We start from the raw sequence: 25,732 nt of genomic DNA on the forward strand, positions 1-25,732 counted from the left end.
GGGGGGCACCAGGGTGGTGTACATGGCTTCCTGAAAACATAATTGCCTCAGTACTCCTATCCAGAGCTCTTAGCTCTAATGGAAACAGTACGCTGGGTCTTGGGAGGAGTCATCTACATGATGCATAGATGTCAGTCTGGAGGAGTGGGCATTCATAGGCAGGCTGCATTTCCATGCAGACCGCCCTAGGCAACACCTACTTGTGATGTTGTGATTCCATGATCAACTGAACTGAAATCTAATGAATGAAAGGGGCTGGCCAGAGACAATAAGGATGGGGAAGAAAGTACTAGATGATGCTGGAAATGAGGTGGGCTCTAGGCTTGCAGCTTCTAATGCACATTATGAGAAGCTGACAGTGTTAAGTGAAATCAGAGTAAGCAATTTCAGTCCAGCAGGGAAGTCTATATAACTGTGCAAGACTGAAGGTAAGTATAGAGCTCAACTTTAACAGAGCACAATGGAATAAAAAAATAAAATAAAAAAAATTTCGGTACTCGCCAATACTGATGCCGTATGCCCCGATTATCAGGAAGCCGGTGTTCTATCAAAAGAACATTGGCTACACTTTCCGAAGCTGCCTGGCTTCCTGACCAATCATGAAGCCGGGTGGCGGGTCATGAGGTGCCGTCCGGCTTTCTAATTGGTCAGGAAGCCAGGCTGCCTAGTAACAAGTGAAGAAGGCTTCCTAGCCAATCAGGAAGCCGGAAGGCACGTCATGACCCCCCTCCCTGATTGGCTAGGAAGCCAACTTTACTTGTTGCTAGGCAGCCCGGTTTCCTGATCAATCAGGAAGCCAGGAGGTTGATCATGACGTGCTGCCAGGCTTCCTGATTGGTAAGGCAGCCAGGCTGCTTAGCAACAAGTGAAGCCGGCTTCCTAGCAATCAAGGAAGCCGGGAGGTGGGTTATAACCCGCCGTTCAGGTTCCTGATTGCAAAGGAAGCCGGCTCCCTGCTCCCTCTGGCACTGCCAGACAGAGGGAGATCTCCCTCTGACGGAAAGTTCTTGTTTTGGAGGTAAGTATTGGAGCATTTGGGTGAGTATTCGCCCAAATACTCAGTATCGGCAGAACAAAGCAGATAATCAACATGGTTTCCAAAAGGAATTAGTTTATTGCCTGGTTTAAAATATCTTCTGTTTATAAAGGTGAATTTACCCTTTACTACCCATAGTCTTCCTGATACTTACGCAAGATGTCCACAGCAAATTCCTTTCTGGCTTCGCCTGCAGCATTTGTGACCAAACAAGCATAAACACCGCCATCCACAATGTCTGCATGTACCACTTTAAGGACACGTCCACCTAATCAGTAAAATTAAGAAAGAGGTAGAGGAACGGATAAGAATTTACGTCAGACTGGATTATTTAAAGTAAAAACTTAGATATTCTAATACCATAACAGCCCCAAGCATATGTCCTATAGTAAAGAGAGAATAGCAAAACCATTGCAGCTAAAGCAGAACTCCAGATAAAACTGAAATATTTTACCTCTAACCAGCATTGGTTTACTAGTCTAAATACATTACAATTCCTGTTGTTACAAAGATATGCCTTCAACCTTTGGAGACCATAATTGTATTAAATTAATAACTGTAAGAGTTACTAGATGGAATAGGCTGTCAGCATATGCTTTATCCTTTCTGTCTTGGCCCATTTGGTGCTGCCCAAAAGCCTCCCAAAGGGAGTTTAGAGACTTTCAGATTGTTTAAGTTTGCCCATGCCCCAATGTGTGAGCCTACTGAAAGGTCACTCTTGCTCAAGGTAGAGAAACTTCAAGGGGGCCCCAGATGGAGCTAAAGAGTCAAAATGCAAGGCAAAACGCACACTACATGGCCAAAAGTGTACTGATACCCCCTCAAAGTGATTGGGTTTAGTAAAAGATACTGCTAATGTGTGAAAACATTGTAGACAACCGTGTGCTTCTACCCATGTGGGAACAGTTTGGGGAAGACCCTTTTCTGTTTCAGCATGACTTTGCCCCCATGCACAGCTCCATAAAGACACGGTATGACAAGTTTGATGTTCAGGAACTCGAGTGGCCTGCACATATCCCTGACCTCAAACCTACCTCTGGGATGAACTAGGACACCAATTGTGAGCCAAGGTTTCTCATCCAACACCTGACCTCACAAATGTTCTATTGACTAAATGGGAACTAATTCCCAAAGACACACTCCTAAATCCTGTGGAAAGCCTTCTCAGAAGAGTGGAGGTTGTTATAGCTGCAAAATGGGTCAGAGGCAATTCCATGTTAATGGCCATGGTATTAGAATGGAAAGTCCAACATGCCCAAATAGGTGTGATAGTCAGGTGTCTGCAAACATTTAACCATATAGTCTATTTTCAGGCAGCCTATGGGGTCTGTGATATACTACAAATTGAATAGACGTTTTTAATGTTGATGTAGTGTTAGTTACATTGGTGACCACAGGCAATGTTCTTTGCTCCATTGTTACGGGCTCCCCCTGGAAATACAAAGACAAGCGTTTGTCTTTAAGATGTATTACCTGATTGAACGTGGATATTCCCCTGTGACGCAAGTGGGATGTTGTTTCTGTACCATGTGTTGGTCGGAGGAGGTATTCCGGAAGACTCACAGATCAGAGTGAAGCTACCATGTAAAGCTACTGACACATTGCGTGGCTCGGCCTGTGGACCTGCAATTTCTGGCGGCACTGAAATTACAAGAAAATGGGCATCATTAAGCATTGACTGAAAAAGCAGATAAAGTTCTTGGAGTCATGAGCTTCCTCAACAAACGTGATCACATTGAGAATCAAGAATCTCTGGGCCCCACAGTGTTAAGCTAGCCTCAGATATTACACACTGATTGTACAACCTCCTGTACACAGCTATGTAATCTTACACAATGGCCTACCTGACTGGTTATCAGATTAAGTAAACCAGTAGAATTTCCTATGAGAAAGTTTTTTTCTTTTGCTGATTACATATTTAACTGTACAATCTCCATAAAGTTTTACACTTTACAATCTGATTGGACAATATCTGTATAATCTCAATGATGTAACTTGAGGACCTGCTTGGCAATTCACCCAATTGGTATACAATCAGGCAGACCCTTGTACTCCATAGCTGTTGGTAGATCTGAAGGGCATTGTACAATCAGATTGCAGCTGCCAAATTTCCATCACTGGACCCTGCAGGCACACAATCTGGGGTGTTAAAACCAATCCCCATCTGTTGAGATCACCTTACGCAGAGCATTTTAGTCTGTTGTACTGGTGCTCACCTGGACTGCAGTATTGTGACAGTGTGTGAATAACCCTATATGGGATGACTGTATCCGTAATTATGAATGAAATCCCTACTCTACAGAAGCCTCATTATAAACCTTGGGAAAAAACTGAGGTTTTCAGTGCTTTTTTATGCTGTTTGTCACAGATATTGATAAGTAATAATGAGACAGTGTTTCTGTACCCCTGTTAATAAAGAAAAGGGTAGCCCCAACCCTACCAGGCCTTGCCCTTTAAATCTGAATTCTGATACAGATGGACTCACCCTGCACCACGAGATCATATTTAATATCTGTTTGCCCCGCGGCATTTACTGCCACACAGACGTATCGGCCAGAGTGTGATGGCAGAGCCTGGGAAATGATCAGATGTTGCCCCTTGTTCTTCAATATCAGGTCATTTCCGCCACCTAATGGAAAACCATCCTTCAGCCAGGTCACCGAGGGAGCAGGCTTGCCACTGACCACACATTCCAAAGTCACGGCGCTGTCTCCTATTATAACAGAATAAGGCTGTACTGTTGTATTGAAAGTGTTCAGAATAAATACAAAAAAATAGCAAGTGGACAGTAAAGCACAAACTGACAATTAAAGTTAACCTGTCACTAACATGACAGAGATATGGGAACCGCTATTGCTGACTTACAATTAAAGGTGCAAGGTTTGGGGTTATTTCTCTCATTCTTGCGTCAGCACTTAGTGCATCAACGACCTGAAACTAGGAGGAACATCTGGCGTACTGATATTTCACTGGCTGCATGCTTATAACAGGTCATTCATTTGTTCAGTACAATATAATACAATATATCCCACCTCAACCTAACCACTGAACCATCACGTTCCCAAACAATTCATGCCCACACAGCTACCTCCTCATGTATCAATTCTCCCTCCCTGTTAGATTGTAAGCCCTCAGGGGCAGGGCCCTCGTTACCATCTTGTCTGGAATTTCATTGTATTCGTAATGTCTTCCTTATATTGTAAAGCGCTGCGCAAACTGTATAAATCCTGCTTAATAATAATAATATAAGAAGAAAATTGCAACATTGAAGCTAACACTGAACTGGAACTCCAACAAAGGCATGGTCCAGCTTATTAAATAAAAATACTAAATGCAATTCTTTTTTTTTAATGATGTATGCATTTATTATTCTTTGGAAAAGCTAGACTATGACTTTGTAAGAGCTTCCTGTAATAAAGACCGGTCAATGCTGCTCTCTCTACTTGTGCAGGGCGACTGATCTTGTATCCGCCCCCCCCTGTAGTTTTCTGCAGGCAGCCTGTAGTAGTCGATGCCTGCTGGGTCAGCAGCACAGTGATGATGTCACTGCGACTTTTACAAGGCAATATCTGCAATATTTGCAAAGGCAAACTTTCAATTTGGTACACAAAGTGAATTTATAATAGCCACTTTGTGGCTATTAAGGAATATATTTAAATGAAAGTTTTTGTGCCTAGAGTTCAACCTTAAAGTAGAACTTCACCACAATTACAATGAAATGAACAGGAATTAATTTTTTTTGGCTCAGAAAATGTACAAACCAGGAAGAGAACCACAGAAGAGTTCAAGAAGTCAGAAAAAGATTGCTTTACAAATATGAGAATAAGAGAGTCATAGAAGAATCAGTCTCTGATCCGTCTTACCATAGACCTCCAGCCAGTAGTCCCTCTGTGTGCTGCCAGCCTCATTGCTGCACACACAGGTGTAATTTCCTTCATCCAATACCCGGACCTTATTGATTTGTAGTAACCTTCCTCCGGCTGACACCAGAGCCACATCCTCACCCTCCAGAGGAGACCCTGCATCAGGACAAAGATACAGTTCAAGAAAACTCTTAACTCTAAAGGTAACTTGTCGGAGTAGAGGTATGGGAGTTTCCATTGCCGACTTACAGATGGTCATTATTCCCTTTCATTAAGAGCATTCTTCAGTATTATCAGGGCGGGGCCTGTGTTGATGGGCTTTGTGCTTGCGTCGATGAACTATTAAAGCCTGCTTTCAGGTACATACTGCTTGCATCTTACATCAATTCCAGACACTTCTGGGATCATTTACATTACACTGTGCATTTGACCTTCTAGGCTGCTTCAAGCTGCTTTTGTATTCTCATTGACTTGTATGGGGAGAGCAGCAGTTCTAACATGAACAAAAGCCCATTGACACAGGCTCTTAAGGTTTATCTCTAGGCAAATTATTTTCAGTTTTGGATATAATGGGAAAGGGTTAGGCCCCCTGTCAAGTTTGTATTGTAATCGGTGTACTGGCTGGGAAGATTTACTGCTCTTTCTATCTTAGAGACTATTTTAGCCATGCCTGAAACTGAGGGGAAACCCAAAATGAGGAAATTGTCACCAGAGCGGGAAAGTGAGGGGGGATCGTCCAAAGGGGACAAATGTTCTGGAGGCAACTGTCCAAGAGGGGAATTATCCACACATTGCCGTAGTGGTTAGCGCTTCTGCCTTGCAGCACTGGGGGTCCCTGGTTCGAATCCTGGCCAGGTAATTATCTGCAAAAAGGAGTTTACATGTTCTCCCTGTGCGAGCGTGGGTTTCCTCCGGGTACTCCGGTTTCCTCCCACACTCCAAAGACATGTTGGTAGGTTAATTGGCTCCTGTCTAAATTGGCCCTGTATGTGAGATAGGTACCTTAGATTGTGAGCTCGTTGAGGGTAGGGACTGATGTGAATGTGCACCTATCTAAAGCGTTGCGTAAATTGCTGGCGCTATATAAATACCTGTAATAAATGAATATTTCCTGTTGCATCTTCAAGACAGGAAATGAAGGTAAATCTCTGCATTATAACTGCATTATGTTATCTCCACCATGTGAATACATTATAATCACTTACCATTCTTCATCCAGGTAAGAAGAGGAGGTGGAGAGCCCTGACATTCACAAGAAAAGCTAATTGGCTGCCCTTCGATGACTGGCAGGGGAGGTTCAGAGGATCCTGGGAAACTAGGAGGGACTAAAAAAAAAAGACTAAATTAAAGGTGATTGTTGGCAAAAAAATCGTAAGTATATGCTTTAACAGATTCAAATGATAACATAAAGCTATAATAACAGTTTACTGAAATGGGTAAAGATAAAAGGAGAATTATGACCTAAGGGCAAATAAAAGTACTTCTTGCCTTTACTCTAATAGCATTCTTCTTCTTTTCCAAAGTCGCAACACATCCCAGATAAATTAATCACAAGTCACAGAAAACAGCCACCTGCAGCCATGCTCCAAGCTCCTTTCCTCTTAGGGGGCGTTAACAGGGAATGCAGCCCCGCCCTCAGCTTTTCTTTTCTAACTCTATCTGCCGTGGCCGTGCTTTCTCTAGTCAAGCACACTGTGCACGGCTGGAGTGTACACGCTGACATGTGGGAGCAGGAGGCAGAGTCTCAACTGAGAAGCAGCAAGCTGACTCAGCCTCCATTCTCTTTCCCTCTCTCGTACCAGTATTTCCCTCTCTCTTCACCGATCTTCTCCTGCTCTCTCTCAGTAACCAGATGCTTGCAGCAGTTGTATGAAAATCTGTTCCCGTAAATCTTAGTTCCCCCTGACCGTTCAGCTATTACCATAACCCCACCCCTTCCTTACAGCTGCTTAGCCCCGCCCCCTCTCTGCAAGCTCTGGTGTTCTATGAGAAAGAGACGAATGTCTCCTCTCACATTGTGTGCTCTGATCGTTCAGCTTCCCCCTCCCCCCCACTGTACAGGAAATCTCTGACTTGTCTCCCCTGAACGATCAGAGCACACAATTCGTCTCTTTCTCATAGAACACCGGAGCTTGCAGAGAGGGGGTGGGGCTATGTAAATACTAAGCAGCTGAAGAGAGAAGGGGCGGGGTTATGGTAATAGCTGAACGGTCAGGGGGAACTAAGATTTAGGGGCAACAGGTTTCCATACAACTGCTGCACATTTTCAAGACGGAGAGGAAGGAGGGGCGGAGGCACTGAGTAGAAACGGCCTTCCATGCACGCGCTGTCATTTGCTGGCACAGACGATGGGACGTGGAGGTAGGAAGAGAGCTGCTCCGCGTCCACGAATACATGGGCATGCGCAGCAGTTCTCAAGGAACGCCGTCAGGCACAGTGAGAACGATCAGTTGGGAGGATCCCGACAGTACAGTCGGGATCTCTCCCCACTGCAGTGCTTAGCCCCGCCCACCATCTTAAAGTAACGATTGTATGGTTTGGGTGCATTTTGGATTATAGAAGTAAATTGCAAAATTTACTCCTATAGCCCATGGAATCCAAAAGTAAAGAAAAGCTTGGACCCCATAGTTCTCCTTTAACAGAAAATAATACAATTTCCTGGAGAAAATTGATATATTTCCCATGATCTCTGCTTAAGGGGAGGAACATCCATTATGAACTGTAGTCCTTCCCCTAGACAGTTTGGGCAGATCGCTGATCTCACTTTTCTCTACTGCAGTCTAGCAATACATCTTGCAACTGGATAGTGAAGGAACAGCAGCACACTGATGGGGTTTCTTACCATCATCAAGCTCTTTGAGCTAGCTGAAGAGCACTGAGGAATGCAGCAGAAGCGGATTACAGGCTTACACTGGTGCCCCTTCCTCTTCTAGTCAGAGCCTTATTGTACAGAGGATTACAGGAAGCCAAAAGAAACGAGATTGAGGTACCGTCAAAGAATGATTTTAAGGATTTCCATATGACTGGATGAAAGTATATGTAAAGCCCGAAAATTATTTTTAAGTACATTTGGCATTATGCCTCACTGTATATATTTGTCTTAAAGGAGAATTATGGGGTGAGTGAAAAACACTAATCCCATATTTCAAGCCCACCTGTGACAATGAAGCTGTCACAGGTCGGCTCTATTGATTGGGAAGTCAGTGAACACACACCACCGCTCGCAGACTTCGCGATCCTCTCCCTGCAGAGTATGGTGACCGTCAGTCACCACTCCCCACAGGGATTCCCCCCTCCCCTCTCCGGAACGGACGGGGGGAAGCGTCGGGCACAGCTGTCAATCAGTTTATACTGTCAAGACCCGTGGCGTGGCTCTGTGCTCTCAGCATATAGCGGGCAAGATCCCGCTATATGCTGAGCTTTGGGTAACAGGAGGGCATTAGTATATGTCCCCCTGTACCCTGAGGAGAACTATGCGCAAAAAAGGTTGGCCCATAGTTCTCTTTTAAGCAAACAATTTTTTTTTCAACCTATTGCCAAGTTTCTTATCTGGAGTTCCTGCCACTAACATGTTCTTGTTTCAGGCTGACAACACTGAGTTATCATCTTCCAATAAGCAGCAATGTTGTCAGCCAGCAATGTGAGCACCTTAAGTGTTACCGTGGGCTCCTATCATGTCTGCACAATAGGCAACTGAAGGAGGGCACATGGCCGATTAAGCCCAAATGGGCGAAATGGGTTAGAGACGGCTGACTGAAGGAAGGGGATTACTAATGCAAAATTCAGTGGATCTATGGAGGGTGGTTATTTCATTTATGTTTCAAGCAAGGCTGGAGCACAGATGAGCTCAGTACCCACATCCTGGATGCTTCCAGAAAAGGGAACCTAGTGTGGGAAAAGGGTGCAGAGATACCCCCATTTGGAAACTATAGGGCACACAGTCAGCTGACAATGCTGCTGTTAATTGTCAAACATATTGAAAAATAGATTCTGTGTTTACATAAACTTTAAATATGGGTCTTTAAAGTCTGCAGATACTTTTTCTAACATTTACAGTAAGTACATGTGATGTACATTTCAAAATACTTGCATGAGAAGTCTCAGATGGACGCTGCCTTTCTCAGACACATGGCCTGCATACACCTAGTTTCAAAGTATTGAGCTCACTTGCATTTTAGGCTAATGATAGGTTTAACCGCACTGGCCCAGCACTAATGTGTACATATTCTCCTTAATACAGCTAGCACTGTGTAATTGATACAGAGTCTTATACCCCAGATGACGACATTATAATGCTTCTCAGAACGTCCGGCATCATTGGAGGCCTCACAGGTGTATCGTCCAGTGTCTCGCAGCTGAGCCTGGTCAATCTGTGGAATAGCATATAACATACGTGTAAACGATGTGTCATTTACTAATGTGAACCTGAGACCCAGAGGCACTGTCACCAACCATTACCAACTATCAAATATTGCAGGTAAAAGTACGGAAAAATCAATAGTTTTAAATGCTTCCTTGCTGCACTTTTATTAACTTGCAATGCATCTCTGAACATGCTGGGAATATGACACTCCAGAAAAGTGTCAGTACCCTACCACAGTCCCCTTCCCTCCTTGTATGTCAGAGCCCTCTCCTCTTCTGGGAGTGTCTAATTGCTCTCTGTGCTGATCCAGCTCCTCGATTTTTTATGTTGCTGCCAGGGGAGGAGTGAAGGGGAACAAGATGGCGGCTCCCAGCAGCAGTCTCAGTCCTTATAAATGTCTACACAACTGAGGATTTTACAGGTTAATAACATGCATGAAATACATTCAATGCACAAATATTCTTATGGAAAGATTTTTGTTAAAATGAATTGTCTGGCAACAGGGTCTCTTTAAATACAGGAGCACATTAAACAGGAAGTAAAAGAGCTTATTTACAGTAGTGCGTTGTGGTAACGTGCAGTAAAGCACAGATTTCTATTGTGCATTACCATAATGCGCAGTAAGGCAGCAAACACATGTGAACCATCATGAACATCAGATGTGAACCATCGGTTCATTGTGGAATGTTTCATAAAAAAAATATTGCATACATGTTTTAAGTAACACAGTCCTTTCAAAATGAATGAGCTGATTAAGCAACGCAAAACGCCATTATGATGAATACAGCCCTTGTAAGCACTCTGTCAGCTAAACAGCAATTGGCCTTATGGGTAAGGAAGACCCTAATCGTTTTTTTTTTATAGGTGTTAAAGGAGGAGAACTATGAGATGAGTGATTTCCACTCATCCTCATAGTTCTAGCCGACCTGTGACAATGAGACTGTCACAGGTTGGCTCAGTAGATCGGGAGGTGAGCGAACACATACCGGGTTCGCTCACCTCTCGATCCTGTCACGGCTCTCTGCCGTGACAGGGGGAGGGGCTGGATTCCCCTCTCCCCGCTCCGATCCGCCAGCGCTGACTGGCAGAACGGACGGGGGAGGGGGCGGGTACAGCTGGCTCTGCCTCTAGATAGGCAGAGCCAGCTGTCACTCACACAGCTGGGCGGATCCCGACGTCCAGGTCGGGATCCGCTCCGGCTGCGGCGCCTCAGTATACCGTGAGCTGTAGCTCGCGGGATACTGAGCTTAGGGTAACGGGAGGACGCTAGTTTGTGTCCTCCCGTTACCCTAAGGAGAACTATGGGGAAAAACACTGACCCCATAGTTCTCCTTTAACAGAAATATCGCAAAAGGACGTTGTTATCTATAATAATACGGTAGAATGATACCCAACCTGAAGGTAGCGGCCATTCTCTGTCACCCGGATCCCGGCCCTTTTAGGAAGCGGACGTCCATCTTTTAGCCAGGTGATTGTAGGCGGTGGGAAGGCATTGCTCTGACACTCCAAGGTGACTGGCTGATGCACGGTGACTGATGAATTGAACTCTTCCCCCATAATGCTCGGGGGCACTGCAAGGTGAATCAGAAAGACAAGAGTAAGCACATTACTTATATTTCAAGGACTAGTACAACACTACATACAAGGAGGGCGATATTATTCAGACTAGAGGCCTGGTTAGAAATATTGGTAGCTCCGCACAGATATCTTCCCTTTAGCAGCAAGTTACCCACAATAGCTCAAGTCTTCCCAGTAAATTAAAAAAGACTGCTCCGATTTAAAAAAAGAAGCTTAACAATGTCATACCTGTAGGTTGTGCACAGCCTCTCCCGAGCCTGTCCAAAAAACTTCTAGGTAGGTGACCCCTCCTCCCCTGAGTTGGATGTTGGGTGGGCACCTCTAGCTTTGCAGCAACAACTGCTCTAACTCATTCAACACCCGTGCATGTGCGCTCTTTCTATCCCTGTCACACAACGCAGCTGCCGCAACAGAGTGAAAGAGGGCACACTGTGCAAGCACGGGTGTTGAATGTAGAGCTGCAGCTAACGATTATTTTCATAATCGGTTAGTTAGCCGATTATTAAGTTCGAGCCAAAGCTCCTCATCACAGGGAGCCAGCCAGCTACCTCCTCTGCTCAGCTAGGTAGCAGGAGGCAGCTTCGCCTGCACAGTTGCTTATCAGAGGGAGTCAGATCAATGTGCAGAACTGCAAATGACAAGACCAGGTGCAGATCTGCAGGTAACATCCGCTCTACATCATAGTGCAGATATTAGTTGATAGAGGGCAGAAGCTGCAACATTCCTGTGACAAATCATACTTTGCAATTTCCAATATTTGGTGCACGTCCCAAATCATCTTTAACATAGATGCACTATGTTGATGATTCGGCACATGTCAAGTGTGCATCATGTATGCACAAATATGGTGGAAAAGGGGCCTTTTTTTTTTTTTTTTAAAGTACCCGGAATACCTGAAATGCTGGAATTTAGCTGGTTTAACCTCCAAGTTTAAAATGGGCTTTAAAGTCATCTTAAAAATGCATTCAAGGACCTTAACTATCAGGGGAGTGATCTTGGAGCTTTGGCTACTTTACAACACACACAGGGACCATGGGAAACAAAAGTAGTCACCCTCCAGAAGGAAGGACAATATCAGCACCAATTCAGAGATGATTTCAGGATCTACAGCCGAGTGATACACAAATAAGATACATTTTTGTTACTATTTAAGGTACTTGCATGCATTTTTAAGATTGGATTCCTGAGTTTAGTGTCACTTTAAAGGAGAACTATGGGGTTAGGGCCATAGTAAAACTATTTGTATTCAGGACCCATTCACACCACATCCAGATTACCTCCAGACCAGACTGTTTCTGGACCAAAAATGCATCCCAATGTATCCCTATGATATTTCTGGCCTCTGTTCCCACCACCGTAGTCTGTTCCAGACCAGACCAGAAAAATACTGCTTGCCCTATTTTGTCTGGTCTGGAATGCACTGGAACGGATCAAAAACGCATGAAACGCACCATTTTAACCGGGTAAAAAATCAAATTTCAGCAAAATTGCGGTAATAACACAGCAAAAACGCAATGCACTATGTTCCAGATCTGGCCCGGAAAATGGTGTGAACCCAGCATAAGAGAGTGGTCGGATACCAGCAAGGAGGACCTTCCTTTTTAATGGTCCACTTTAGCAAATGTAGGCAATGCTAACAGATGCACCAGAGATCCATGTGAACTGTGTAATCTCTAATAATAGGCCCACTTTTAGTGTTCCTTAGGAAAGTACATCTAATAGGACATATTTTCCTCATGGATAATGTCCAGGTACAGTTTTCAGAATAATATGAGAGAGAACATTATAGAAATGTAGCAATAGTGAAATTGGCATAATTCCCAGCTTCCTACATAGTACCAGAACAGAACAATGCTAACAATAGTAGAATAATGATCATATCTGTATAGCTTGGCAGACGTCCCAGAAGATAACTGCTGCCAACAGTAACAAAAAGCCAAGATCTGTGTCCGTAACAGTAATTGCCTATTACTTGTCAATTACAGGAGAGAAAATAGGATGAACAGAATCTGTTATCTGTTGTTGCCAAAACACTGTATGTAAGAATGGCGCTGTAAACAGTGCATTGGTTTAGTCATGTCTGATCACGTTCCCCTGATTTTCCATTTATAATAGTAGCCAGATACATTGCTGAAATGTATGCAGATGCATGTATTTCACACACAAAACATCAAGTCCTTTAATTACTGACATCACTGAAGGAGTCCCTCTCAACTGCAATCAGGGAACGAATGGTAACCCATTGCTTCCGTTTAAGTGAACCTGTACTCCAATTCAAAAATGTTAAAGAAGCACTCCAGGCAAAAATAACCTAGATAAAAATGAATAGCCCATCAAAAGATCATTTAACAAAAAGCTACTTTTGCTGCAATATTCACCCTCAGTTCAGAGATTTATCCCACATTACGCGTTTCTGCCATTAGAAGTCATCAGTCTGATGGCCAGCACCATACATCCCACTTATTCTAAACCCAGACTGTCTTGGACCCACCCCCAAACTGTGACTGGATAGTAAAAAGTGAAGCAGCACTTACTGGCACCTTGTGCTGCTTCTTCCTCTCATACCCAAGCGCTGCTGTACAGGGACTGCAAGAGGCTGATACCAGGTCAATTTCAGTTACGTACACAGCTTGCATTAAAAAAACAACTATATTTAATTATGTATTAAAGGAGAACTATGAGGTTAGTGATTTTCACTCATCCTCATAGTTCAGCCGACGTGTGACAATGAAACTGTCACACGTCGGCTCAATAGATCGGGAAGTGAGCGAACACATACCGTCGCTCACTCACTTCTCGATCATCTCCTTGCAGAGAGCCGTGACTGTGACTCATGGCTCCCTGCAGGGATTCTCCCTCCCCTGTCTGATCCTCCAGCACTGACTGGAGGAACGGATGGGGGAGGGGGCGGGTTCAGCTGGCTGGATCTCGACAGTAATGTCGGATTCTGCCCCGGCTGCGGCGGTCTCAGTATACCGCGAGCTGTAACTCACGATATACTGAGCTTTGGGTGACGGGAGGACGCTAGTTTATATCCTCCCTTGACCCTTAGGAGAACTATGGGGAAAAACACTTACCCCATAGTTCTCTTTTTTTTCACATAATAAGTTTTTATTGAACCCCATAGTTCTCTTTTAATGATTAGAGAGCATTTTAACCTGCTAACAATGCAGAGGTTTTTTGGCAGGTGAGGAACTCAAACAGAAAGTCAGCAGCTTGATGATGCTCATTCATTATCCAATGAGTAGCCGGGTGACAAAGCTGAAGTAGTGAACAGAGTTGTCACCTTTCTGGTCATGTTGTGTGCCATGGGTTATTTAATCACAAGACTGGTTGGTCAAGAATACAACTAACTGGCAGGTAAAACGGTTCACTTATTTTTGTTTGAACCATATCTTCAGGTATTTGGATGGAGTTCATACATAATTATAAAAGCATAGCACAACACCATATATTAACAGTGGGGTAGTGATGGCAGGCTAGTCTACAGAAAGTAAACTTCATACATGTATACCTATATACTGAATAGTTCAGAAGCCCATTGTGGAAGGGCGCTGGCTAACTATACCTTTGTTATTTCAACATATAAGACAAGGGACTAACCCCTCCTACTTACGGTAGACCTGCAGCTCCGTATCATGACTGTCCTCCCCTGCAGAATTAACAGCAACACAAGTGTAGATTCCAGAATCCAATACATGGGCTGCAGACAAGGAGAGGATTCTCCCCTGCTCCAAAATCTGAAGGACAAAAGACTTGTTAGAAACGGGTATACCAAAGATTGGGCTCAATATGGGTTATATAAGAAATGAGAGCTTAGTCAGTGAACCAAGAAGTGATCCAGTCACCCACAGCAACCCAAGTGAAAATTGACTGGTTGCTATGGGCTACATATTTAGTATCTCAATAATGACCCTTGCACTGTCTCAAGAAAAAAACCTGGGCCTAGGTAGATGGCCCTTGGGTTTGTGTTTATGAGCAAATGCAGCTTGCTTTTGACTTGCTTCTGACATCATTTAAAATGTATTGGCAGGTGCACTTGACCTGCTGCTGTCCACCTTTTGACTTGCTTCAAGTTGCTTTTGAATTCCCATTGACATGTATGGTAAGAGAAGCAGTATTAATGTGAACACATGTCTGTAAACCCAGGCATTAATAACACAAAACTGTGTTTGCTTGGTCTTATTTATAGCTCCTGAATATTCAAAGATAGAACCTGGGTCAATCAATAGTCAATCTCAGCTGTTCAAGAAAATAAAGAAATCAATAAGGCAGTCTTAGATCAAAGCTTGCATTATGCTCAAGTATGTTCTACTATGTGCAAAGTACATTGTCTGAGCTGGTAGTGCCACTGTCTTGTTCATATAATCTCTGCATCCCCAGTGTAAATTGCATTCTGAAGCTGTCCTGTTTAAGATCCTCATATTGCAGAGAAAGCCAACTTCCTGAACTCATCTTTCCATCATTGCCTCTGAAATCTCATGAAAGACAGTGGTTAGCATACTGCCAGGGTTGAAGAGAAGGATGGGAATGGCTGATATCACAAAAATAAATTTATCAGCATAAGTATTGGGTAGGGATGCACCGATACCGATACTAGTATCGGTGACAAAAACCGAGTATTTGGGAGAGTACTCGTACTCGCCCCAAATGCTCCTATATTTAACTCCGATACTGGAAACTTCTGGTCAGAGGGAGATCTCCCTCTGACCTGCAGTGCCGAGGGAGCATGGAGCCAACTTCCGACTTTCTGATTGGCTAAGAAGCCAGCCTGCCTAGCAACAAGTGAAACCGGCATCCTAGCCAAACAGGAAGCCGGGAGGTGGGTCATGATGTGCCACCCGGCTTCCTGATCGGCTAGGAAGCTGGTTTCACTTGTTGCTAGGCAGCCTGGCTTCCTGACCAATCAGGAAGCCAGGTGGGCACCCAGCTTCATGATTGGTCAGGAAGCCAGGCAGCCTCGGGGAGAAAAGCCGGTCTTCTTTCATTAGAACACCGTCTTTCCAGGCAATTAGGGAGCCGGGCGGCGTGTCATGAGCCACCATCCGGCTTCCTGATAATCAGGGCACACAGCACCGTTATTGGTATCAGCGAGTACTGAAAAATAATTATCAGTACTCGTACTTAATACCAAAAAAACGGTATCGGTGTATCCCTAGTATTGGCATACAAGCTGTATTAGCTGGTCTGTATTATATTCAATGTTATGACTAAATGAGCAGGATGGAGTGCTCAGTCTTTACCTGAACATACCATTGTTATATATTATACCTTACAGGGCTGAGCGGTAGTTTATAGTGCTAGAATGACATTGCTATGCAATGTCCATGTTACGTGTTAACATTTAAAAGCAGATGAAGTTCATTTGGTTGGAGTCTGTAAGTTTCTCCTGTAGTGTTTGGCATCCAATTCAAATTTAAAGTGTTTTCCAGACAAAATCCTGTTTTTTTAATTTTGGATAGAGTGGAAAAGGTTAGAACCACTTCAAGATTTTTCTTTACTATCTTTCTGGAGTTTCTTCGTTTTACTGGCCCACTGACAGTAGTCACCAAGATGATAAGTGCGGGACAGTAATACAAATATGTATTTATTAGATTGGGAAGGCTTAGTACCACTACTGTATCTTTATTTCTGTCTGTGTCTCAATTGGGGAGACTCTTTTCACTTACAGTCAGCAGTCACCAGGGCAGGAAGTGAGAAGAAATCTCTTTTACAGATACCTAGTAATAAACTGGCAGATGTAACCCTTTGGTGCTCTGCAATGGTCAATATAAAAACGGTCAATGAAAAACCAAAAATGACCCTGTTATAAGGTCAAAAATCCCTTTTTTTTTTTTGCATTTCTTGAGTAAAAAATAAAAAAGCATATTTAAATATTTAATCCAAAAATGTTAAGCTGACCTGATATATTTTACCATGTAAATAGTTTTTTGCACAAACTGAAACTGAAATACTGACAAGACCATAAAAGAAATACACTAGAGATAGAGAAGAGACTGATCTACTCACCCGGAGGCCAGCGGAGGCCGTAGAAACAGGAACTTTGTCCTTCAACCACATAAGTGTCGGTTCAGGCACCCCCGTGGCATTGCACTCCAACCAAACTTGTTCATTCACCAGGAACGTGGCAAGTTCTGTCATTGATACAATTCTGGGCGGTACTGGGGTTAACAAATAAAGGAGGCAAGGAGAAAGTTAGTATATTATAAGTGCATGAAATAAAATATATGACATACAATGGGTAGAATGTTGCAGTTGCCACATAAGATGTGGCTAATAAAGGATTGCCACACGGAATAATAAAGGGGCTCACCATGAACCTCCAGAGTGAAGTGAAGATCAATGTTGCCAGCTGTATTAGATGCAACACAGACATACTCTCCGGCATCAGAGGTGCTGACTCTATCAATTTGTAGGATCCTGCCATGATTTAGAAATGTGATGCCAGGCGTTGCGGACAGCAGCTGATCATCTCTGTACCACGACACCACTGTAGACAGCAAAACCAAAAATTACTGCCATCTTCCTTGCAGCATTTCAAAATGTCCAAGATTTCATATTACATGATTCAGTGATGAATCCTGGTCACATACACACAGAAAGGGGCACCTGTATTGTATCTCAGGAGCAGCCAGTCTCTGAAACATTTAGAGTAATACAAAATGTTAAAGCTAAAAAAATACAATGTTTAGTTGTGTATGACGACATCTGCTCATAATATATATTAGCACCATATTTGTCACTTGATGTGATGTGCACCTAATACTAACAGGGTTATTCACAAAAGGGTGAAGAGTTTGGAGAGGGCAGGAGAAGTGAACAATCTAGGACAACATAGCTGAACTGGAAAGTGAACTGAATTGGAGAATTTGTCCAAATCAGCTATTTTGGCCCAGATTCTTCACTTCTCCTGCCTTCTCCAAACTCTTCACCCTTTTGTGAATAACCCTGTTAGTATTAGGTGCACATCACATCAAGTGACAAATATGGTGCTAATATATATTATGAGCAGATGTCGTCATACACAACTAAACATTGTATTTTTTTAGCTTTAACATTTTGTATTACTCTGCAAAACTATAGCCCTAAGATGGATGAACCCATCCCCCCCACATAGCCCAGTGGAAGGACTTTTTGAAATCAGGTCATTATGTATAAAAAAGTAATTTTTATAGGAAATTAAATTGCCCCCAGAAATGTGACAATATCTGGGACCTACGGTGTAAATTTACATCTAAACTGGATCCATGATAACCACCACAGGTTCTACTCTTTATACACCTTTATATTTCCATAAATGTGGCTTGAGATGCACATTGTGTCACCAGAGAATATGTATGTAATAATTCACCGGAGACGGTCATGGTTAGAAGTTTATCAATGTCATATATAGGTTTATTCTTTCACTGTTGTGTACAAACCCTCCTCGACCATTGTAAAATTGTATTTCTCACAATTTTTGTATACGGTAAACAGGTTTTAACAACCGTTTTGTATTACTTTGTATTTTTAAAAACTGTGACATACTGTAGCTTCGATCTTGCTTATTTTCTTTTTACATTATTGCGCCTTTATTGCCATTAAATTCCATTATAATTCTCTTTAAAGCTTGACAAGAGCATTGACAAGTGAACAAACAAACAGGAAAGAGTTAAATGTTTAAATTTAAAAATGAATATATGTTAAATATGAAAGTTCAATAAAAGTATGTTAAAAAGAAAACTACCTAAAAGAAGGAATTTAATGCCAACACAATGTTGATTAAAGATATATCAATGCAGTAAAATAAAGGCACATAATTAACCGTTTTAGCTATATTTAAAGGAGAACTATGAGGCAAAACTGTCACACGTCGGCTCAATAGATCAGGAAGTGAGTGAACACATACCGTTGCTCGCTCACTTCTCGATCATCTCACTGCAGAGAGTAGTGAATGTCAGTCACAGCTCCCTGCAGGGATTCCCCCCTCCCCGCTCCGATCCTCCAGCGCTGAGTGGAAGAACGGACAGGGAAGGAGGTGGGCACAGCTGGCTCTCCCTCTAGATAGGCAGAGCCCGCTGTCACTCATGCAGCTGGGTGGATCTCGACAGTAATGTCGGGATCCGTCCCGGCTGCAGCGGTCTCAGTATACCGCAAGCTGTAGCTCGCGGTATACTGAGCTTTGGGTCACGGGAGGACGTTAGTATATGTCCTCCCGTGATCCTTAAGAGAACTATGGGGAAAAACAGTTACATCATAGTTATCTTTTAGGTTTCATTCTATATCCATGCCTATATGCTATAATTAAAATAGCAAAGCTAGAAGACATATAAATGCAGTAGCAGTGTGTACTTCTTACCAGGCAGAGGGCTTCCTGATGCCAGACACTCTAAGGATGCTGGGAGATTTTCCACCACAGTATGGTTCACATCAGTTGGCTCAATATTAGGAGGTACTAGAAAACAGGTGAAAAAATGCACAAAAATGCAATCAGAAATTTGCTCATCCAACACAACAGAAAGCATTTAGTAATGGAGGGAGGGCAATGGCATGACTAAAAGTGTCTCTACAGAACAAAATTAAGCCATTTAAACCTGACCAATGCATGCAGTGGCAGAGCTAAACAGAACAGAACATGAACATATGTTCTATCATCAGATGACCTCAGTGATTATTGAACAACATAAAGGGGAACCATACATAGCCCAGATGCAGTCAGGCTACTGTAATAATATTTCTAATAACACAGTGGAGCCTGTGGATTGTCATTAAAGTGGTCCTTGAAGCACCCACCTAGAAATTTAGGATTGGGAAAGGGGGGTGTTATAATATAGCCTCTGTTTGCTGCCGATTCCTAGGTCCCCCTTAAACACCAAGCACGCGGTTCTACTCTTTGTTATATTTCTGTATCTAACACATTTTTCATATTAAAAAAAAAACCACTCACCAAGCACATTCAGCACAACATCTTGTCTTCCCTCTCCGGCAGAGTTGGCAGCCACGCAAGTGTAAACGCCTTCATCATCAATGGAAATTGCCTCAATCTGTCAGAAAAATCCAGGTTAGTATTTCAAGAAGTATGAGAGAGAGAAAAAACATTGTTTAGTAAAGAACTCTTTTCTGAGGTTTTAATCCTTAAAGCTAAACTCCAGAAAAACAGCTAAATTGTACTAATTCTGCCCAGCCAATCTTGTGATTTCTGCCACACTGCACATCTCTGCCACACTGCACAGCCAGACAAGTGACATACTTATATCCTGGTTCAGCAATGCAGCTTCCTCCATCACTACTCCACTTCCAGGTCACTCACTGACAATAATTAGTTTCATTACCTCTGTTCAATTAGCAGGGAGGTAATTCAGGACTGCAAGGGTAAAGTGCTTGTTTTGTCTAGGGAGCTAAAACAACAGAGTTATACTCACCCGAACCACGATCCCAGCATGCTCTTAGACTGGTACCTTGAACCCTGCTCCCCCTCCGCTCCAGCAGGCTAAGGTCCTGGGATTCATCATGCTCCACAAAATGTATATAACGTGAGGACACCAAGGAACATACCATTGCTGGTGCGGAGGGAGAAACAAATATATTGTTCATATGCTTATGTAATTCAGATTGATAGAGAAATGAATTGCTGAGCATCCATTCTCCCTGGGTAGATGTGTATAGAGTGAAATATATGTATGTGTTATTGATTTATTGAAACAAGTTGTTCAGTTTAAATACTGACAAATGCCACAGCCATTTCACCCTTAGCAGAACTATGGGGAAAAGCACTGATGACCGGGTTGTTAAACCCCCTTCCTGCCCAGGCCATTTTCCAGTATTCAGCGCTGCTGTACTTTGCCTGACAATTATGCAACCATGCAAGGGACACATAGAGCTTTCACCACTGGGTTTTTTATTTTTTACTATATTAAGAAAAAATTACCGAAAATTTTGAAAAATAACCTGTTTCCCTATGTTAAGCTATGAAACATTGCACATAAATAATCTTTCTTCATACATTTCTGCTAGAATGCGCTGGATAACAAAGTATTGTTTGAAATGGTTGTCACTGTCTCCTCTCACAAACAAACAGTGTGTGAGAGATAAGGAGATATCGCTGGAAACAGCAACAATGTTTCCATTTAGTGATATGCTATGATTGGTCACAGCGATCACACAGAACCAGGCTGATTTCACTGGCTCAGCACCAATTGGTTTAAATAACACTGTGCAATAGATTGCTCGTGTCCATGCTAGGGGGCACGCAAGCTAAAAAAAATAAAAATGGACCTGTATTTACATTTTCCCGCCGAGAGCTGACAGCGGTCTGAACGTGCAGAGACAGTGGGCGGACGGCAAGTGGTTAATATACAAGATGTAGCCTACAGTTTTTTTAGCTGCTAATGAGTTGCAAAGTGTATAGTATTTTGCATGAAAATCTAATCAAGACAAAATGCATTTTAGATTACAGGAGAGTTGCGTTCTGCCTAACTTGCCAACACTAGCAGCACCCCCCCCCCACCAGAGTACCCTGACCTCTGTTTACCTGTCCTTTGACCACTTTGCTTTTTGGATACCTGATGTGTAAGCACTCTAGACCCTGGTCAATGGTCTCTGACCACTCACAACAGAGTGACAAACTTTATCTCTGGAGCATGCAAAGATCATATCATTCTAGAGAACCACATGTGGTTCTTTGCTTGACTTTAATTAGCCTTAGTGTGCTATTCCTCTCTCTGATACAAACGTTGGGAAAAATTTCTCCAAATGACATCAACAATAAGTAAATGATCCCTCCCACTATTACCAGTAATGGGGCTCTACTCCTCCCATTGACATCAACATCAGGGAATGTCTGTGGCCACTGTGTGCAGAAGCTCCTGTGAGACAGAATATCATATCCACCGTCATGCCACCATCTCTCATCACAGCAACATTACATTATCATACTATGTAGTAGGTGCTGCTGAGTTGGTTGGACCAGTAGCTATATTACAACCAGTGGCATGACAAGGTCCTTCAGCACTCAAGGTGAAAAGGCCAAATTGTCCCCCTGATGAGCCATCATCTACTTTAGCTGCATTGGCTGCAGGTCCTGCCCTTTTTTGGTGCCCCCCTCCTTCTGAAGCACCCCAAGCAGCTGTCTACTTACACCTCTGCCTGGCCCTAATTACCACTCTGCAGCCAGACAGCTAGACAGAGCCAACTCTTAATCAGACAGCCAGTAAAAGGTAAAGAATAATCATGGGGATTGGTTAAAAAAAAAGTTATCCAGATGCATTACATTGCATGTTATAGATGGCTACAATTCATCATCAGGTAATTGCTCTCCTGCTCTCATAGTGCACTAGGAAGCACTCGTGTGCTGCGTACCTGCAGTGTAAGCTGATTGGTTGATAACTGGAACCCATCCTTCCACCAGCTGACGGAGGGTGATGGTGATCCAGAGACATCACATTCCAGGGTTATCGGCTCCTGTAACTTTGCAGTCATGCTTCCGCCGCCCGCAATGCTGACCACAGGCAGTTCTGTTGCAAAAGAAAAGTAGTCTCACCAAACAGTGCTGGGCAGAAATCTTAGTAAAGAAAACCATTGACCCAAGTATAAAAATGACAAACTTTATTTAGTGCCATCACTGAAACCTGGAGGTGGCAAATAGGTAAATGAAGAGCAGTTATGGAGGAAATAAATAAGCAAGGTATGTAGTTATAAAAATGTTACATAGATAGTGTCTTAGGCCCAGGGCACCAAAGACTTACCTGTGGTTAGCTGCTTTCTTTTTCATTATTGATTAAATCTAACTTATGTTATAAAAACGTCCGCACTCAAATTACTTTCCCCTTATATCAATCTAATAGCTACTGTTATTATACATTTATAGCATATGTTATTATATACTTATAATAGTAAGTAAATAAATAACATGGCTGTCCCTGACGAAACCCTAATGACACAACGCATGGGCGGAGCTGGTGGCATCACTACTCCGGGCAGGACCAGGGGGCGCCTCAGGGGAGGACTAACGCTAAAGCTCCCTGTGTATGTAAGTTGTTAGAAGTGGTCTGGAATTTTATTGCTGGCTATTATGCATACATTTATTGTAAGTTTTTAGGCATTTTTTATTAAAGATATTTGATTATACGGGTTGCACTATGGATTTTGTTTGTTTTCTCTTGAGCTAAGCTGCATATGATAGTGTCATACTGCTGTGAAAGAATTGCTGCAGATAAGGAGGGTCTGAAGTGTTTTATAAACACATAAGCACAATTGAACTAATCTTTGTTAAGAGAGGGTCCACCTAAAATAGTGAAGAGTATTCTACTTAAGGGTGAAGCACCAGAGCACAGGGGAAATATTAAAATACAGTGGTGGTTATTGAAGTAGAAGTGATGAAGGAAAGAGGCTGGAATATATGGATTACACTATATAAATGGACATTGGATGTAATTGTTTGTGATACAATTGGATATGGTTTAGGCACTTTGCACTTTATTTAATGCAGATTAAATTTTGATTTAAGACAACGTCTAATACTGATGAAATGCACTTTATATGAATTTTGATAGTTATTAGTTATGCTGCGTTCATTATGTGTGCACTTTATTGCAAAAGGCACTTTGCATAGATCTTATTAATGTGAGCAAGTGCTACATGTTATTTAGTTTACTTACAATTGTAACTTCTTTGCAAATAAAAAATATATATATTTAACTGAGGCATGCATTTATGAAGGACACTTAAAGCAGAACTCCAGCAATGATCTTTTATGGACACTTATATTGGTCAAGCTTGGCTCGATGCAAGTATCCATATCTGAAGCAAGTAAAGCTGAGGATGCTAAAAATAACTGTAGTAGTCCGCAATACATGCAGTGATAGCCGTGATCATCCAAGGGTGGCTCCAGCAGCTTCCCCTCTGCACAATGAGGACGGGAAGTCGCTCGTTGGAACTGCTGCCATTCAGACAGCACCTTGTTCTTTTTTAATGCATAAAAGGCAATGAGGTGGGAAGGAGGGGCAGATGATATCATGATCTCCACCTCTTCCATTTTTGGAGTTACGCTTTAATGGCTGCTAAGATCTACTGTCATAAGAGGAATATGGAGGATGCCATTGCTGACCTCCTTCTGAAAACGCTAGTTGCCTGGCCGTGTTTGGATACAAACACATTCAGTGATTTAGAAATCATTGAAGCAAAAGACTGGCAGGACAGACAGGGAACCAGCATTTTTAGAGTTAATTATTAGTTTCTTTTAAAAATAACCAGTTAGTGTATGTATTTATTTTAATGTCTAAAAAAACTGCACATTTAATACCTGTGGAGGTGCCAGCTGCTTTAAAAAGAATGATACATAACTTGAAATAAGTCCTGTGTGCAGCTTAAGGCACAGGAAATGGAGTTACACACAGGTAGTCCTACAGATGAAGTAGACTGCGTTGTCTGCTGGGTATGATCAAGGAGGTACCTTGAACTTACATGAAAGCTCCAAAATCAAGGTGATGGAGAAGAAATAATTCCAAACATATATTCTTACCTTGCACCAACACATTTACTGTAGCCTCTGCAGAGCCAGCATCCCCTTCAGCTTTACATGTGTACCTCCCGGCATGTCCTGACTGTATGAGACCTATGGCTAAAGTCCTTCCTCCATCTAATATCTCCAGACCATCCTGATCACTGACCGGGTGACCATTTCTTAGCCACCTGTATATGGTAACAAACAGAGCTTCAATAAAAGGATACATACAACTATCTGTAACCCCAAGATCAGCAGGACTGAGATGCACACAAGGGTGAAAAAAAGTTAAATATACATTTTTTTAAATCAAAACATACCAGCTGCCTGATACCTAGTGCTTTAGGAAACCAAATTCTGTTCTACATCTACTTAAAGTATATTTAAAGTTAATGCAAAATTCTTTTTTTGTGTTTTCTTACAGAGTAGGAAACATTAAAACCACTGTCAAGTTTCTTCTTGCGGTCTGTGTTACATTAGGGACATTCCTACTCATTTCCTGTGCTGGAGACACTACAAGCAATTGTAACTAACACAGGTGTCCTGGAGGGGGAGATTGCACTCCTGTCCTAGTAAAAACCATAACATTTTGGTTTTCCAGTGACAATGGGACCTAGGGCAAATAGAGAGGCTGAATCTACTTAATAGGCACAATAAGCACCTGGCAAGGTTCTAACCCAGCTTTTCCCAACCTTATTACCCCTGAGGAATCCTTGAAAATGTTTAGCTTTCAAGGAACTCCTGCTAAAAATAATTGTATCTACAGCTTAGGGCCATTAGCATGATCAATAAATTGTAGAAAGGTTTCAAAAAAAGAATACGTAATGTTGTGCAACATGTTAATGCGACATCCATGGCAAATATTTTTTAATACTGCCCTACAAAACCATTTTTTGGAATAATGTTGAGATTAAATAAATGATAAAATGAAGCAAATTAGTGGTCAGTGTAGAAGTGACCCCTTACTTTGGTGGTAAATGGTAAGGTGGTCAGTTGTAGGTGGGAGATCAATTTGTGGTCAACTGTAGGTGGGAGATCAATTTGTCATTGCTTGCTACTCAAGGAACCCAAGCAACCTTCATAGAAGTTCTAAGGTTCCACTGAACCCTGGCTTGAAAAACACTTTTCTAACCCCTCACCATTCCATCCCAGAAAAAAAAAGACTTTTAGAAGGGACTCAACATGACGTGCTCCAGAAGGTAGAAGATATTCTGCCATACTGCTGAGCATCTACCTTTCTGATGATTATTGTGAGACAGGCTTCAATTAACTAACCCTTAAAAAACAGCAAGTTCAATGATTAAGCCCTGAAGGCAATCATCAGAAAGGCCGTGACATTTTCAGGAGAAGTCTACGTTTCTTCCTTATGGGAAACATTATATTAGAAAGAATAGCAACCCCCCTTCCCCCCC

General features: G+C 42.5%; 1 protein-coding gene across 1 annotated transcript in view; it reads right to left on the minus strand.

Moving 5' to 3' along the window:
* Positions 1-25,732, minus strand: part of HMCN2 (hemicentin 2) — a 196,004-nt gene that overhangs the window by 61,589 nt on the left and 108,683 nt on the right. Inside the window, exons 34-47 of the mRNA XM_018564746.1 lie at positions 24,339-24,508; positions 22,178-22,332; positions 19,767-19,863; positions 19,179-19,274; positions 17,154-17,330; positions 16,850-17,001; positions 14,457-14,580; positions 10,658-10,833; positions 9,173-9,269; positions 6,105-6,224; positions 4,900-5,055; positions 3,522-3,749; positions 2,510-2,677; positions 1,191-1,304 (exon numbers count right to left, since the gene is read on the minus strand). Of these exons, the coding sequence (XP_018420248.1) occupies positions 1,191-1,304; positions 2,510-2,677; positions 3,522-3,749; positions 4,900-5,055; positions 6,105-6,224; positions 9,173-9,269; positions 10,658-10,833; positions 14,457-14,580; positions 16,850-17,001; positions 17,154-17,330; positions 19,179-19,274; positions 19,767-19,863; positions 22,178-22,332; positions 24,339-24,508 (2,030 nt within the window). The remainder of the gene's footprint in view (positions 1-1,190; positions 1,305-2,509; positions 2,678-3,521; positions 3,750-4,899; positions 5,056-6,104; positions 6,225-9,172; positions 9,270-10,657; positions 10,834-14,456; positions 14,581-16,849; positions 17,002-17,153; positions 17,331-19,178; positions 19,275-19,766; positions 19,864-22,177; positions 22,333-24,338; positions 24,509-25,732) is intronic.

The sequence above is a fragment of the Nanorana parkeri genome, unplaced genomic scaffold (assembly GCF_000935625.1).
Source record: "Nanorana parkeri isolate BGI_ZX_2015 unplaced genomic scaffold, ASM93562v1 scaffold778, whole genome shotgun sequence".
Classification (NCBI taxonomy): domain Eukaryota; kingdom Metazoa; phylum Chordata; class Amphibia; order Anura; family Dicroglossidae; genus Nanorana; species Nanorana parkeri.